Here is a 17,966-nt window from a genome sequence, read left to right on the forward strand (position 1 = left end):
CTGTGGGTTGGATTAACTAAGGGGAATGGTGAAGACAGACAGATGGACACTCTGGGGAGAGATCTAGGAGGCTGAAATGAAGAACGTGGTGGCAGGCTGGACACGGGGCCTGGGGAGAGGACCCTCACATTTCTGGCTTGGTCAGTGGGGTGCACAGTGCTGCCTTTCTGAGCCAGAAACCCCTGGGGAAAGGGCTGGGGAGAGGCACCGAGTTCAGCGTGAAACAAAGCGAGTTCCAGATGCCGGGACATGGTGATGACGGGAGCTGGGAAGATGGGGTGGTGCGCCCCACTCTCATTTCCAGGCCTTCAGCTGGTGAGCAAAAGAGAATTTCAGCGCCTTTCAAAATAGCACCCTTGGGGAGAGGATGGCCTCCCTGGTGATATGCTTAATTTTAGTCTAAAACACAACAGAACCTAATTTCAAGCAACCCTATGAGCCAACTTCTGCCAAAGTTCCTAGATCTAGCAACAGTTCCTAGATCCGAAGATGGCCGGTACTCACCGAATGTATCAAGAATGTCGGTGATCAGGACAAATTTGCTTGGGTAGAACTGAATCACGCTCGTGTCCGACAGCAGCTTTGAACACTAGAGAGAGAAGAGACAAGCACAGTCACGCTGATGTGTCTGACAGGGTTGCTTCAGGTCTGGAATACCAGTGCCACTGCCCCACCCACTGCCCAGAAGCTCAGGTTGTTCTACTACATTTTAGGGGCTGTGCTGGGCACCGGCAACAGGATAATGAACAAAAGCACTCAGCTTTTGACAAAGGGAGGCAGACTGAAGGCTCTTAAGGAAAGACGCCACCACCTCTCGCCACAGGCCCGAGGATTCTTATGTAGAAGGGCCTTGGTTTTGTGCAGAGTCAACCGCAGGGTCTCCGAGGGAAGTCAAGGAAGCTCGCCCACCACTATCCCGGCAATCATTGTTCCCAAGGCCTTTCTGCCCAGCTTCCCTGGTTTATGTCAGGATGGTCTCGATTCGGACACATTATTTCAATGAAATGGCCCTTAGGAAGCCTCCGGGTTTCCTAGTTACCATCTACATAGTGTATTTACACTTGCTCCCAGATTCCTCCTCTAAGGGGAATATGACAAGCTTCAAAGGGTCACGTTTCCCTGAGAGTAGGATCTTCGAGCTGGAGACACACCAGCTTTGCAGGGACTTGCTGGGTCCCTACACTCTTCACTCACACCAGAGGGCCACTGACATCTTCTGGATTGTTCGTGAAGACCGCAGCCACACAGCGTGGCCCCAAATACTTATAGTAAGTCATCTTTTATCATCAGCAGCAAAAAAGCCTATTTTTACTTTCAAGAAACAAATGTAATACTACCTCCCCCCAGTCTTTACAAATTCAAAATTCAGCAGCAGAGACTAAATCACCTTATCATATTTTATTATTCCAACATTGGCCCTCAGAGAGGAAAAAGTCACTGAAGAAAAATATTTGGACAATTAAAAAAGGTTCTTAAAGGTGCATTTTAAATTTCCAGCATGCAGAGAAGGATGCTCATGTGGCCACAGGCCTCATGTGGCCACAGGCTGCTGACAAGTGTTTCCAGTTTGGCGTTGTTACCCAATATCTAAATGGTTAGATTCACCGGGTTTCTCTTTAGCTATACAGGCCTGAAAGTAAACAACGAGTCTGATTTGTGAAACATCCTCTTACAGCCCAAATGTTCAAGGGCGGGAGGTCAGGGGAGGGGAACTTAAGCTGTTAAAACAATGGTGTTGACCACAAATGTGCCATGTGGATGTTGCTGGAACTCCGTTTCCTGACCCTCTGCTTCATGGTTTTCATGTGCCCTTTATGAGCACTCCAACTTAAACAGTTACCCCATGAGATTGCAGGGCTCGGGGGAAAAAAACAAACAACTCTGAGTCCTAGAGACTGTTTACAATCCACAGCTCTGGGCTCCGAGGGCTGGGCCCTCTCGAGCTCCTACCCAGAAAGAAGATACTGCCCGCTGGCAAGGGGGAGAGAGAGAAGTCAAATAGACTCAGATTACACACAGCTGGGGCTCCCCAACATCTGTGCACTCGTGTTTCTACCAAGCTGGTGTCCCAGTACATGTGTTTATAAAGGGTAACAGGAACCAGAATTTTATTTCTAATGCAACGTTAAAGTCATAATAATGTTATGCATTTAAGTTAACTTTTCAATCACTGGTTTGAAATCCTGCAGTTTTTTAAAGCTTCGATGCAATTTCCTAAATTTGTCCAAGTGTGTTAAAAACACAGATTCACAGCCAAGAGACACCAGGGAATCAGTATCCTAACAAGGGCTGCAGTTGACCGCTATGCTGGGACACACTGGGTTTGTGAGCACCCCATCCATGGCACATGCTGCCCCAGATGAGCACCTACAAACCAAGTGTCCAACTTCAGAATCATTGGGGAACCTTTAAAAATGAATGGTGTCTGGGTCCCACCCCCAGAGAAGCAGATTCAGCTGATCTGGGGTGCAGTTTAGACACTGGGTTTTTTTAAAGCTCCCAAGAGAGTCTCATGTGCAGTTGAGAGTGGAGTGATTGTTATAAACATTTCCTGAGTGACTGATAAATTACTCTGCTTGCAATACTTGCTGGCAGAGCAAGTATTAACACTGTTGGAAAAATACTAAAAGGGTGTTTTTCATCTGTTTCCAGTGAACAATATTCTAGAAGGACACTATAGCCATTTCTAAGATAAGGCTAGGGTTTTTAAAAATATATGAGTAACCAAAGCAAATGTTTAAATTAAAAGACAACTTATGGCTGAGTACTAAGGATGGACAGATAGAAGGAAGGGAGGAAGCAGATGAATTAATCCGAAGACAATTACAAAACAGAATATCTGAAAAAATTCTGAAAATCAATAAGAAGAATGCAAATAACACAATGGGAAGTGAACAAAGGGAATTAACAAAAGGCATGTTATGGAAAAGGAAACACCAAAGGTCAATAAATGTGTGGAGAGAGGCTCAATCTGATTATAATCAGGAAACTGCAAAGACAAATCACAATAAAATAGGCCTTTTTACCTCCCTATACTGGAAAAGTGAGAATAGAAAAATGTGCTCATCCCGATGTGGGTAATGCTGAGGGGCAAGGAGCAGGTTCCCACTGCTGCTGCGGGCGTCTGCTGGCTGTGAGCACAGCTACTGTGGAAAAGGACCTGGCACTATCAGGCAAAGCCCAAAAGGCTCAAGCCCAAACCTGAGCAATTCCACTCCCAAGCACAGGCTTTGTCTAGTGGACCCTTTATGTGGGCAACTTCAGACATATCTGAGGATGTTCGAAACATCATTCATGATAATGAAAGAAAAAAAGGAAAGAATCAGGGGCCTTCCTGGTGGCCTATGGGTTAAGTCTCAGTGCTACAACTGTGACCGACTGAGTTCGATCCCCAGCCAGGGAGTTGACCCACATGGAGCAGCAGACCGCTCCTGTCTCACCCGCAGCTCCCCTCAGCAGTATATTTCTGTAGATCTGCCTGTTCTGTTCCCCACTCTGTCTCTGGTGAATCCTTTTATCCCTACCCCACACCTCTGATCTACACCCCTGTTCTTCTACACAAAAATAAATTAAAATCTAAAAAAAAAAAAAAAAAAGAAAAAAGGAAGAATCAGATGCTCATTGCCAGAATGAATGGAAATAATTTCTGATTCAGCAGACTCACTGTTGATAAACTGGCAAATTTCTCCAACTAATCTATAAGGTCAACATAATCTCTATCCCACCTGGGTTTTTTTAAAAATATATATAGAAATTGACTGACCCTAAAATTCATATGGAAATGCAAAGGACCCAGAATAGCCAAAATAAAGTAAAAAAAGAACAAAATTCAAAGACTTACACTACCCAGCTTTAAAACTTACGGTCAAGCTACAGTATCCAAGACAGTGTAGTAGTGGTGTAAGAACAGACTTACAGAGCCCTAGAGTAGAACTGAGAGCTCAGAAACACTCTTACATTGTAGTTAACAGACTTTGGATAAAGGTTCCAAGATCATTCAATAGGGAAAAGGTGGCTTTTTCAACAGATGGTATGGAAATAATTGATAATGCAAATGGGAAATAAAAATAAACATATAAACCATATGCAAAAATTAATTCAAAATGAACCACAGACCTAAATTTAAAAGCTACAACTATAAAAACTCTTGAAAGCATAGCAAAAAAAAAAAAAACAAACACCTCACAACCTTGGGTTATGCAGCATTCCAGAAACAACACCAAAAGCACGAACCAAAAAAAGAGAAGACCACTAAACTGGACTTCATTAAAATTAAGAACTTCTGTATTTCTAAAGGCACCAGTGTGAAAATGAAAAGCCAAGCCACAGACCAGGAGAAAACACTTGTGGACTAAGCACCTGATTAATTAAAAAAACAAACAAACAAACAAACAAAAAAAACCCCTAGTATGAAGGATATATAAAGAATTGTTACAACTCAACAAGAAAATAAATTATCTGATTTTCTAAATGAGTAAGTCTTGAATAAATATATTTCCCAAAGCAGATACAAACAAACAGTCAAAAGCATAAGAAAAAATGTTCACCCGCATGAGTGATTTAGGAGATGCAATGAGACACCACTTCAAACCTTCAAAGGATGGCTATAAGCAAAAGACAATAACAAGTGTTGGAAGATACAGATGAACTAGAATCCTCAATCCCAGCGGGTAGTAATACCAATGACGCTGCCATTTTGGAAAGCAGTCAGCCATTTCTCGAAAAGTTAAACTTAGCATGTGACCCAGCCAATTCCATTGCTAGAAATCCACCCAAGAGAAATGAAAAGATATTCATGCACAGTCTTGCCTGCAAATGTTCACAAGAGCATTATTCACAATAGCCAGAGAGTGGGGACAGCCAAAATGTCCATCAACTTGTTCACAGAGAAGTAAAATGTGGTTATCCACACAATGGAATACTGTTCAGCAGTTGAAAGGTACAACGTACAGATAGTACAACATGGATAAACCTCAAAAACATTATGCTAACTGAAAAAAGACACAGAAGATTAACAGCAAATGATCCCGTGTTAACAAAATGTCCAGGAAAGACACATCTATAGAGTCATCAAACAGAACTGTGGTTTTCTGAAGCTGGCAGTGGTGGTATTTGATTGCAAACAGCTTTGAGGGAACTTTGGGTGATTATGAATATATTCTAAAATTGGATTGTGCAATAGCTGCGCCACTCTATAAACTGAAAACCACAATTGTACACGTACAGTATGGAGATTTTATGATAAGTTAAATATATCTCAATAAAGGCAAGAAAAACAAAACCCTGGATGGGCTGAGCAAATAAACTGAACTGAGCTCACTTCTCCATACGCCGCACTTTATCATTTTTGGATAAAGAAGGCAGTCTTTAACATATTGAAAGCAAAATAGTTGTTATTAACCAGATGTGGAGTTAATTAAACACTCTCGTGGTTATTTATTTTTTTTTTTTGCAAAGACACGAATTTAAATCTCCTCCAGATGTAGAACGCTTAGAAGTTACAGTTCTATACTACAATACTCTATGGACAGATGATGCCAATAAAAATATTTTGAAGATGAAGCTGTTAGATTAGATATTTTCTCACTTGAGCCACTCAGCAAGCGACCCCCATCACATGCACCCAAGAGAGACGCCTTCTCCAGGAATATTTACTCTGTAAACCAACAACAGTGATAGAAGGGAAATGGGCTGTCACGAATCACCAAAAAAAGCCAGCACCCACCGTACAGAGTCATCTTAAAAGATTTCAAATTCCAGGGTGAAGACTCCCAGGATTTCCCACGCCTGGAGCCACACAGAAACAGGTGAGAAAACAAATGTCTCATTACCATGCCACTGAACAAGAATGGGATCGGTCCTTTTGAATACTGCTGTTCAGAAACTCTTTGTTAACTCTGCCCTGAAAATCACAGCACATCAATTATTCTTTTCATGGTGTTCTTGTGAGCATGTTTTGCCAGGATAGGATAAGGGTCAAGAAGCAGAAAAAGCTATTCTCCTTCTAGAACTTGTTTTTGTGAGCCAAGAGTTGTCACTGGATCAACAAATTCATCAACAAAGAGGATATGACAAATGCACTCTCATTAACACTGTAAACATGTTTTGTCACACAATCACGCAAAATAAATATAGCCCCAAAATGCACATGTCAGGGACATATAATATTAGTCCCAAAGATACAAATCTGGTTGGTCCATCTTTAGTCTGTACAAATTATTAATGTTGTGTAGGCGGTATCACTAGTTAGTAATCTAAGAAGAATTTCCTTCAATTTTGCAGTACACATCCTGTGCAACTGTTCATGTTGGCCCTGGGATTCCCATTTCATAAGAAAACAGATTTATAATCACGGACTTTCACAGAAAATATGTGAAAATAGAACAGTTGAAAAAAGTAGGATAAGACCCAGAAGGCAGGCCTCTGAAAACCTTAATTATCCACAAAGGAGTAATACGCGTGAAATTCTGAAAGAAAAAAATAAATCACTAGATCTGACCTGGATGACTATTTTTAGAGCTTTCACTTTCTGGTCTGAGGCCCAGGCATCTTTCAGTGACTGGTTGAGCTCCTCTATGCGGTTCACATAGTCTTGTTGAGTCAAATTCAACAGCTCCTTCTGGGATCCCTGCAGGCAGAAAGCAGAAGGGTAGGCACAGAAGAAAAACACTGCTTGACCACCATCCCCGTGAGCAATCCGGAGTACTGGCTGAGCTGCAGTCTCTAAGCTTTCCACACCAGGATGGACAATTTTTGACTTGTGATCAAAGAGATTCTTGGAGTTTTCTGCAAAGATGGGTAGAGGACAGTGAGTGAGAGACTAGTCCTGGAGACAAGGCAGACCTAAGCCAGCTCCCAGCTTGGATACAAACTAGCTGTGTGATTCTGCATGAGCTGCTATCCTGCCAGAGCCTCCTCTTTGAACAGGAATAACAGGACTTAGCTTATACAACAGTTACTGGGTCTACCATGTGCAAGCATGGCATTCCAAATGTTTAAGATACAAAGGTAAGCAAAAAAAAAAAAAAGTTCTGCATAAAGGAGTTTAAAGTACAGAGAATGAGGTGGGTGTAACACGAAGTGGGTAAGTGCTTGAAAAAAGAATTCTAAGACACGTCAGAATTCACTGAATCGGAAGGACCCCACTATAAGAAGCCCAACTGTTTCATGTACCACTAAGGAAAAAAATTGCTGATCACTGACATGTACCCATCCAGAGGCACACCCCAATTTCAGGAATATTCAAATGCTGAGGAAAGGGTTCATCTTAGAATGGAATAAGGACTCTAGACTGATGGTCAAGAATGGCTTCCTGGAGGAAGTAATGTTTGAGACAACCCTCAGTGCTGTACAGATTTTAACTAGACCAGGGAGAGAGTGTTCAGGACAGAGGGCAGACCCCAGAGAATTGTGGCCAAAGAGAGCACAATCAACACCTGGAGGAATAATAGAGTGCAGCCCCACACACGGCACCTGCACGTTCATCCCTGGCTCTTGTTAAGATGCTAATCTGCAAAGCTCACAGGACTAAGGGTCGTGCCAACTCACAACAGGAGACCAGGAACCAAAATTTTTTTATAGGAACGTTCCCTGGAATCCAAAGTGAAGAACTCTTTATTAGAGAAATTGAGTAGCAGGCTCAGGGAATCTGGACTGTCCCAACTGGTTGAGGGACAGAACCCTGCCCGCTGCAGAAGGAAGAATCGCGTAACTAGATGGGGACGTGGGCCCTGGGCAGAACGGCACGTGTCCCTTCCAGGCTGATGCAGTGAGATGTGACCCTCCTGTCAGCTCTGCTGAGACTGCCCTGGAAGCTAGCTATTGAAATGGCCGCAGCATGAGGTGGAGGTGAGTCTGTCCCGCACTGGAGGAGTATATGGGAGAGACATAATCCTTTGTGATACGAAGTCCTTGAGATATGGGAGCTTATTTAGTGCCACAGCACAACCTAGCTTTACTCCAACGAACAGGCTCTGGGAAGCTGAGCTGGGGGGCGTTTGCTGCTGTGAGTAGGGAGAAGCAAGGAAAGCAGCATGCAGAAGAAATGGGGAGCTGGACAGAGGATCTGTGACTGGAGGCTATACAGAACCAAGAGACACAGAGAGGGGAGATGTCAGGTTTCTGGGCTCCAGAAACTTCACTCTGGTTCCAGGCCACTGAGCCTGGGATTCTGTGTCGCATCTCTGTATCCTCTGGTACAAGCTACACCAACACAGGACAAGCTCAGGGTACACTGGTCTAGACTAGCTACCCTTCATTTCAACATAAGCCAGCCCGAGTGACTTTCAGATACTCACAGCCTGGAGAGCTTCAATTAAAAACCTGAGCAACTCCCTTCCTACCAGCCAAGGTTAAAGTGCAGACTGAGGCTCTTGGGTGCCCTAGCTCAAAATTGAGGAAAGAAGACTCTGCGGAGCACCCAGCAGCTTGGGTCTCAGAGCTGGGGGATTCTCAGGGACAGAGCATCAGTGCTTCCGTTCTACAACCTTTGTGGTTCACACAGCATCTGCATTCACTCCACACAACTCTATTTTTATCCCCATTGTAGACGAGGAATTGGGCATAGGAAAGGTGAAAGTTAACAAGAGTACCGTTAATCAGCAGGACTATAGATAAGTAAACTGAGGCACACAGCTGTTAAGCACCTTGCCTCCAAACAGGCAGAGCTGGGATTCAAACGCAGGCAGTCTGGCTCCCCAGTTTGTCCTGTTACACATCATGCTCTGCTGCTTCTTTAAGTGGAGTTCCAGAGGATGCAAACTCACCGGCCCCAGGAGGCAGGCTAGTCATGGTGACCAGGGACTCAAGACAGGCAAGGCGACCGCCCTGAGAAATCCAAGAAGGGGGCCACTGTCTTGGACATTGTGGATTGACGGCAGGATTCAAGGAAGTCAGAAATCTAGCCTGACTGTTAAACTCACTGGTTTTTAAAGTTGCCCAATGAGTCACTTTTTACTGAAAGCCCCTGCTGGCCAATTGTGATGGAATCTTTGCAGGTTCCCAAGGGCCACGTCCAGCTGCAGAGCAGTCGTGGGCGCCTCTGCAGCCAGGAGGGAGCACTTCAGCGCTGCAGGCTGCTTCCCAGGGAGGGGATTCTGCTGGCGTTCACCGTTAGATCCTGTCCCCAGACGACCCAGGTTTGCTCAGCCGTCACAGTGAGGAGAAGCTCCTTCAGAAAGCCAGCCCCAGGCAGGCACCTGCGAACTTGGCCAGCTGCATGGCTGGCACCATTCCCAGAGCGGGGAGGGGAGACTCAGGAGGACAGAGCACAATGTGAGCTGGAAAATTAATCAAAGAGCAGCCACCGAGGCTGATGACACTGGGCAGAAGACACAAGGGCAGCGCTCACCTCCTCAAAGTCATCCAACTCCTCCAGCCTGGTCCGAACCTTCTCGGACATCGCAGATGTGGCTGCCCCGGCTCGGCCTAAACAGAACACAGAGAGTCACCTAGCAGGTCTTCCTTGGCCCCCACCCGCATGGGCAGATAGCACCTTGTGCTTTACACTTCACCCCAAATCAAGAGGCCAGGGAACAGTTTCACTACAGAAGGCACCGAGATTCTGAAAGCCACGTCCCTACGTAACCAAAGCTCCGCTGCGAGCATTTCTGCTAAGCTGGCGCCCCTGGGCAAGTCACCCACTACATCTGATATTTACACACTCTTCACTGGATCACTTGTTTGTTCCTAAAGAAAGGCAGTCCAGATAAGGATGCCAAAAACCCATCATTTAATTGTTTTCCACCAACAGAAGGGCCTCTCAGGCTCCTACTCACAGTGCAGAATTGTACCCTTAGACGAACAAAACAACCATCTCACTGTCTGCCCGGAGGTGGGAACACAAGGGCTTCAAAGCCCGCTCTCTGAGCAAACAGGACTAAGCTGTGTCTCCTGCCATCATTCTGTCTCAGCGGGACCGGCAGTAGAGACCAAGGACTGGGGTGTGGGGCCAGCCACAGGCAAGGCGCCCGCTGCCAGGGCTGGCCTTCTCCAGCGCCTCCTACTGCAGAGCCCTGACCCCAGGGGCCCCTACTCTAGATCTGAGATCCCCTCGTTCCTGCTGACCAAACCCGTTAGCAGGAACTGAGGTTTATACCTGTTAAGGCCCTGGTTTCTCAGCCAGCCCTGGCCTGGATCAGCTGAGGGTCTTGGGCAATGATTTTATCACTAAATACTGGTCCCTGAACACTATAGATCCCAGCACACACACCTCACCAGTGTGTCTGCGTTTGCACTAGGGGTAAAGACCTCAGGCATAGGAGCTCCAAAAAGGAAAGTTCAAGCACTCCCCAGAAGGTGAGAGGCACTTGGGGGTGACTCGCTCTGTAACTCCAAAATCAGGCTGTGACCTGGTTTAGTCCTAGTAACCTCCTGGCCTTGTGTTTTGCCTTTTTCCCCTCATTCATCAAATAAATAGGTATTTCAATTCTATTAAGTCTATACAAAATAAGCAAATAATAGCTTCAACTGAATTAAACATCAAAAGTGAATACTATGGGTTTTTTCCTTTGAAAAATTATATTAAAAGTGATGGGAGAATCCCCTATTAAAACAGCAATAATAACAAACACTTACCTTTTTCTGATCCCATAAATAGATTCTGCAGAAGGAAAAAAAAATTTTTAATAGATTTTAAAAATTACTGGATTCTACAATAAAAAATAAACCTACTGATATACTTAAATTATCATTCAACTAACACAAGACAATATGACCCATCATTTTCAAACACAGCTATTTAATTATCCAAATGAAAAACAAAAATGTTTACTCAAAGATAGAAAACACACCTCACATAAAATTATGGTAGATTCCAATTTTGACACAATCCAGACTCTCGAAGTGAGACAACAGTTTGATGACAATGGAGTCCAGCGATATTATTCAGCTTATTCTAAATTCGGGTTTCACAAGCTGGGTGCTAGGAACAGTGACAGCTGGAACATTCTCCTGTGGGGCTGTCCTGTGCGTTGCAGCCAGTGTGGCAGCACCCCTGGTCTCTCCCGACTGGATGCAAGTTGCACCTCACACCCAAAATGTCTCCAGACATGGTCATATGGCCCCTGGAGTGCGATTACACCTGGGTGAGAATCACTGCTTTACGTTAACTCAACATATTCAGGAAAAGTTTAAATAGCATGGTAATTCACCATGCCCTTCTGCTCCACAGTGTGTGCCCAGGAAAGTGGGAGAGGAGAGGCAGGAGTAGCAGACCTCCTTAGCTGCCTACAGTCCACTCCGTCATCCCCAATCACACCTCAATTTTTGATGGACTCCCTGTCACATTTCCCAGCTTCCTGTCACACCCTGTGACGATCTTGGAGACAGGCAGGTGGGGGCTGCCTGGCCAGCCCTAGCCCACCCACCCCAAGACTTCTGTGTTGAGAGAGAAACATCGTTCTTGTCCTGTCATTAGGAAAACTTCAGTTACAAGCACCCAACACAAAATTAACCCACTTTCTCTGGCTGGTCTAACCTTCCTAGGCCTTCTACTAAGTCAGCAACTTAAAGTACAGTCAGCTGTGCCCTAATGACCTCTTGGTCAACAACGGACCACATACAACACATACAGGAAGGTGCTCCCAAAAGGCTGCACCACAGAGCCTAGGTAAGGAGAGGGCTGTGCCACCTCAATACACGCTATGACATTCCCACAACGATGAAATCGCCTAGGATACATTTCCCAGGAGGCATCCCGCTTAAGTGGCAGTAACTGTAAGAGGTTAAGTCTCTGGGCCTTCCTGGTGGTGCAAGGGGTTAAGATGCAACCTACAAAGCTGTCCGCAGCCACTGCAGCATGAGTTCGATCTCCGGCCAGGGAGCTATCCACATGGCACAGCAGACCTCTCCTGCCTCGCCCATTGCTCCCCTCAGCAGTGTATTTCAGTCAATCTGCCTGTCCTGCTCCCCACCCTCTCTCTGGTGAATCCTCTCACCCCGCCCCATGCCTCTGGCATGTACCCCAGTTCTTGTATGCACAAATAAATAAATCTTTAAAAAAAAAAGTTAAGTCTCTTAGCTCGTCTGTCCTCAGCACGGGCCAACAGTGCCACCCAGTGGCCACATGAAGAAATGATGAATCTCAACCAGGAAGGAAACCCACCTGGGACTCTGGGTGGGGCTCGCCCAGCAAAAGCAAGAAGTAAAATTGCTCCCCTCATTTCCTAAGTCAAACCTCCCCCAGGGACTCTGCTGCTTCAACTCCTTCTCTGAACTGTGCCATATCCCTGATCCTAAGTGAAATCCACAGATCCCAGGATTTGGGGCAACATGACCAAAAAAATAAAACCACTACTAAATCGGAAGCAGGTGCCGGGAGAAGAGCACACTGGCACTCACGATGGAGAGCTTCTCGGTGGTGGTGTACCGGGCAAGGATTTCTCCTCGTCTGTTGGCCCATGGCTCAAAATCCGATCCTACGATGGAGCAGTCATCTCTATCCCGTTTCTTTCTGGAGCTGTCCTAAGGAAAGGCAAGACAACCTCTTCAGCAGCAGTATCACCTGAATCTTTTTTAAAAAATGTATAAGCAAAGATGGTAAGCACAGCTGATAACACTGTATGATATACTGAAAGGTGCGGAGACTAGAACTCTCTGTTCAGCCCTCCCCCCGTGAGGGTAAACATGAGAGGTGATGGACATGTTCATTAGCTCAACAGGGAAATCCTTTCACAATGTAAATGTATGTCAAAGCATCTTACAAATTGCTTGCAATTTTATTTGTCAAGTAGACATCAATAAAACTGAAGAAAAAGTATAAGCAGAGACAATCCTGCACTGCAGAACAAGCAGAACTCCCCAAGGTCTGCTATGATAAGGCTTGCAGGCCGCTCCACCACAATGGGCCCATAAACACACCAAGAGCCGCTGAAGCTCAGGAAGAATCAAGCAAAGGCAAATTGACTGAAAGATAATTTTCAATGATCAGCATGAGAAAAGGTTAAAACTGACAGTGTTCAGCTTGCAAGGCTGCAGGGAGGGGGCACTCTCAAACATCAATGGTTGACATACAAATGGTAAAGCCTTTTTGGAGAACAAGTTGGTGGTCATCCTGAAAGCCTTAAGTACACATTGCCTGAAGCCAGTAATGACTTCTCAGGAAGCTACAGAAATTTCCTACAGAAATCCTGGGGTGTCTGCACCCAGAGACATGTGTGTTCAAGGATCTAGGCACCACTGTCTACACTAGCAAACACCAGAAACAATCTATTATGTGTACATCGGTGGAGGACTGGCGAGTTAAAGCATGTAATACCCATTCTTTAGAACATGACACAGTCGCTCAAGATAACAAGATTATCCTGTAAGTACTAACATGGGAAATTCCCCAAGATATATTGCCAAGCTTGAAAAAAAAAAGTTGCAAAAGTATAAAGATTTTTAAAAGTAAGTAAATGTCTGCAACAGCTGCACAGGATGACTGAGTGTGGATTCTGAAGTCACACTGGCTTCGAATTCCAACTTGGATCTTACTCAACACTCATCTTCCACGGCGGCCTCTCTTAATGAGGCCCCTAATTCCTCTCTGGCAAGATAGCACGAGAACTAAAATTGGAATGCACTTCAAAAATGCTACTGTGGCTACAGCCAACACAGTAGGCCGATACTGTTATTGTTGATATATATATTGCGCATGTATGTAAATGCTCATGTATGTAAATGAGTATGCATGACATAAATGAAACCTATGAACAAAGGACAAGGCAATGGAAGAATCCAGATTACACTGACAACATGGAAGACTTTCAGGGAGGAGAACAGAATAAAGGGAAAAGCTCAAAGGGACATCATCTGGGCCTCCCCTCGTGGCGCAGGCGGTTGAGCGCAGAGCTGTGAAGCTGTCCGCAGCCTCTGCAGAGTCGGTTCAATCCCGGCTGGCTGGCAAGGCTCCCACATGGCGCGGCAGACCTTTCCTGACTCACCCACTGCTCCCCTCAGCAGTGTATTTCGTCAGTCTGCCTGTTCTGTTCCCCACTATGTCTCTGGTGAATCTTCTCACCCTCCCGCGCATCTGGCCTATACCCTGGTTCTTGTATAAATAAATAAATAAATAGATAAATAAATAAATCTTCAAAAAAAAAAAGACTTCATCTGTAGCACGTGTCTCTTTTACAGGAAGCGTTAGTGAATTACTTGGACAATGACATAAAAGTAAACCAAAAGAAGGAATTCTAACAAGTGAAATTAAAATGAAGAATCCATTCTTAGATGCTTTGCAAGAAACTTCCAGGCTCTACACCAGCCTCTCATGGGCAGCATCCTCCTCTTTAAGCTGGACCCTATGAACATCTGGATTACCTGAATTGTTACCACCAGACTGGCCCTGTGTATTCTGCTGCAACTTAAAAACAAAAAGACAGATTCCTGCTCCCCTGGGATCGACCCCCCACCCCCCACCCCCTCTGGACCGCCAGGGGTGCGTTACCATGGCGGCTGCTGTGGTTGCAGGGTCCGCGGTGGCTGCGAACATGGAGAGGGGGTCGGTCCCATCCAGGACGCTGCTCAGTGGGTCCACTACAGAGCTGGAGGAGGAGGAGGATGTGGAGGAAGTGCTTCCTTTCCGACTCACTTTCTTTGTCTTTGACTCAGTGACCTGTGCGGGGGATAAATAAAGGGGAAATGAAAGGTTCCAGGGCCTTTCCCGGTGAAACACTCCAGGGTTTTTCCCTTGTTCAGTTGGCTGCATTGTCCACTCCTTTGCAGCAGAGACACTTATTTTTTGTGAAAAATAGCCAGGATTCAGGATCCCAGCTATTACAGAGGCGAAGGTAGGAAGTGAGGGTCAGGATGAAAGAGATAAGGCCACAGTGATTTAGAAGACACTGAAAGGACTGCATTCTTGCAGGGGCTTCTCAAAGTGTGGTTCCAAGACAAGCAGCATCCACACTGCCTGGTGGCTTATAAAAAACATACAATCTCATGCCTCAACCCCGGTTGTCACTCTCGAAGCCTACGCAAGGCCATCTCATCACAGCAAAGCAATGAATGCCCAGCTCCTTCCTTTCTGGAGAACTTCACCCAAGACCACATGTTGAAGGGTGGGTGGGGTGTTGGGAGTGAAGCATGTCTTTGTTCCAATGGCTCCCTCATCCCTCCCTGACTTCAGATGACCAGATCAGGGGTGAACCTCCGAGCCAAGAGGATCCAACCACAGTGCTGAAATGTAGGACCATGTGCAGAAGAGGAGGTTAGCCTCTGCTCCTCTGTAAGGGAGGAAGCTCTGCACACGGGCAGGCATCCATGGGGAGCAAAGAACACCCACTCACCTTCAGAGAGGCAGAGACAAGGATGGATGGAACAGAATGAAGGGGAGTCAGTAATGGATAAGAGAGAATGCCACTGGTTCCTGGAAAGGTGACGCAAAGGAATGGCTGTCATTCAGGAGTCCCTCCCTGATCACACCTGAGTTGGTGACAAGAGATGAAAGGGCTCTGAGCCAAGTGTTATCAGCCTGACCTCAGGGGTGAGGATGGAGGCTGGAGTTCAGTTTTATTGGGGCCAGGGAATCCATCCATCATGCCTATCCAGTTGGTGAATACATGAAGAGGAGGGAGGTGATGCCCCAATTCCCCACGCCATGATTCAGGACCCTCCCAGACCTATGGGTCTCTTCATCTGGCTATTCCTCATTTGCATCCTTTATTACAAAATCATAGTCTTAAGTCTGATTACTGTGAGGTGTCCTAACAAATTATTAAACTTGAAGGGTAGGGAAAGAAGGGTTTGGGAAACTTGGATGTGTACTGTGGGTGGCCTGAGGCCCCCCCCAAATTTGCAGCTGGTGTCTGAAGTGAGGACAGTCTTATTGAAGACCTTGTCCTGAACCTGCAGGGTCTGACTCAGGGAGACTGGGTGAAGCACCTCCATTGGTGCATTTGTCCCGGATGTCTGCCAGGCTCGATATTCCACACTTCCTTTGGGAAAGTAGCCCTTCCTGACTTAGCTCCTACATGCATGCTGGGGTGGATTCTGCTCCCAGTTTCCAGGGTGGGCACAAGCCCCACCCAATCAATCAACAAATTCTCAACCCACCAGGGTGGGTTCAGGGATGGACAGGTCACCTACTTGGTTAAAAAAAAAAAAATGCTGCTGAGTAAGAGAATCTCCCTGGTAGGGTTTTGCTGAGTCAAAAGGAAATACCCTCCGAGAGCGAGTCTATTAGTATATGGGAGGGGGCGGGGGTGTGAGCTGCTGAGAAGGGACCAGCTTGCTGGGGGGTCAGCCACAAAAGTCCATGCAGGTATGAGGGCCACTGCTTGGTCTTGTGACTTGCTTTCTGTGACTACCTCCATGGTTCTCACTGTCACTGAGAAACTTTACATCGTTGGTGTCCACTGGCACCTGTCAATTTCATCAGCAGCCATGGTGACAACCACGTAACTTCTGTTATTTGCTCATGAAAGTGCGCTAAGCCCAGAAGACTTCTAAAATAAAGTCACAGAGAGATCAGAAGACTCTTCAGGCAGAGCGATTCTTAACATTCCAAAGAGACAAATCAAAAGGCAAGGGAGATTTTGTTTACACCTTCAAATCAGGAACAAAGGCATCCCACACCCTGACAAGCTCACTAACAGAAAAAAGTGGGAGGGAAGATGATGGTGGGGAAGGCCAACATTGGTGAAAACAGGGTGAGGAACAAGCTGGGGGATTTCAGTATGCCAAAGCAGCCACCAAGGGCAAGACAGGTATCACCCAGGAATTTTAGGGGAAAAGAATCTCACTAGAGATGCCCTTGACAAAACTTACAGTTATGGGCTTCAGGGGGTGATAGTCTCCAAACTCCAAGGGAACAGCCTCCAACCGGCATGAAGCAAATTCCGCCTTGTAGTTCCTGTTTCTGGAATGCCTGGGGAACAGCAAGACATCAGTTCGCTCACGAGATACTATCACATGTGACTTCCTCGTTGACCAGGTTGTTTATAACTGAACGATATTTCTACCAAAACCAAGGGGAAAAAATGCTAAATAAAAGGAATGTTTTAAATCAGTTTCTGAGATGTAGGGGAGAGTTCATTCGCACCCCAAATAATTCCACTATCACCATCACAAGGCACCCGTGTGACAGGAAGCCTGAGGCTCCCATCCCTCCTCAGCACTCCCACCAGAGAGCCCTGACAGGCCTGTGAGCCTTGGCAGGCGCATCCCCTCCTGCGTGAGGAGCTCCTATTCACCCTCCAAAACCCTACTTAAGATTCTTCTCTGGTGCCTTCTCTGAGTACCACAGTGGGGCTGATATTCCTCACTGCCTCCTTCCTGACTTCCACATGCCTCCCCTGAGCAGCCTCCTGATCTGCGGGCCTGCTCCACCGAGCTGTCAGCTCCCTGAGGCCAGAGCACGTCCGGGGCTCGGGATCGGGGCCGGCGCGGCGCAGGCCCAGGGCGGCCATGTTACAGATGAGGAAAAGCAGGGAAGTGAGGCGCTCTGAGACAGCCAGTCTCCGGAACCGTCCGGACTCAAGGCTCAGTCCCCCATTCTCTGCACCAGCGCCCCCAGAACCCGCGCCAACTTCCCCCGGGAAAGCGGACCCGGGGAACACGAGTTTTATTTAGGAATGGATGGGGAGGGGGCGTGGAAGGCGCCGGGGAGAGAGCGACGCGCCCCCCTGCCAGGGGTCGGGCCCAGCTGGCCCGGACAGCGGCGCGGGGTCCTGCGGTCACCCCCTCGGGGTGAGGGAGTGCGTGGGGGCCGGCCAGACCCCCAGAGGGGCGCGCGCACGCCACGCTTCCGCTCCCGGAGCCCGAGCCCCCGGGGCGACCGAGCACTGCCCCTGCCCAGGGCCGCCCGCCGCCGGGGCCTTACCAGGGAAAGGCGGCCATCTTCGCGGTCACGTGACCGCGGCCCGGGGCCGCCCGCCGCGCCCACCCCCAGGCCCCGCCCCGCCGCCATGACCGTGCGGGGCGCCGCCCGCCGCGGGCCCGGGGAGGCTCCGCCGGCGCCGTGGCGGTGCGGGGCGCGGGCCGGGAGG

The 17,966-nt window shown here is 47.1% G+C and overlaps 1 protein-coding gene across 1 annotated transcript in view; it reads right to left on the minus strand.

Moving 5' to 3' along the window:
- Positions 1–17,843, minus strand: part of VPS35L (VPS35 endosomal protein sorting factor like) — a 101,608-nt gene extending 83,765 nt beyond the window's left edge. Inside the window, exons 1-8 of the mRNA XM_037507530.2 lie at positions 17,801–17,843; positions 16,747–16,846; positions 14,426–14,593; positions 12,340–12,462; positions 10,576–10,600; positions 9,350–9,426; positions 6,500–6,628; positions 505–589 (exon numbers count right to left, since the gene is read on the minus strand). Coding sequence (XP_037363427.1) covers positions 505–589; positions 6,500–6,628; positions 9,350–9,426; positions 10,576–10,600; positions 12,340–12,462; positions 14,426–14,593; positions 16,747–16,846; positions 17,801–17,817 — 724 coding nt within the window. The 5' untranslated portion in view covers positions 17,818–17,843. The remainder of the gene's footprint in view (positions 1–504; positions 590–6,499; positions 6,629–9,349; positions 9,427–10,575; positions 10,601–12,339; positions 12,463–14,425; positions 14,594–16,746; positions 16,847–17,800) is intronic.
- Between the last annotated feature and the right edge of the window lie 123 nt (positions 17,844–17,966).

The sequence above is a fragment of the Talpa occidentalis genome, unplaced genomic scaffold, assembly GCF_014898055.3.
Source record: "Talpa occidentalis isolate TD23 unplaced genomic scaffold, MPIMG_talOcc4v2.1 talOcc4.12, whole genome shotgun sequence".
Classification (NCBI taxonomy): Eukaryota; Metazoa; Chordata; class Mammalia; order Eulipotyphla; family Talpidae; genus Talpa; species Talpa occidentalis.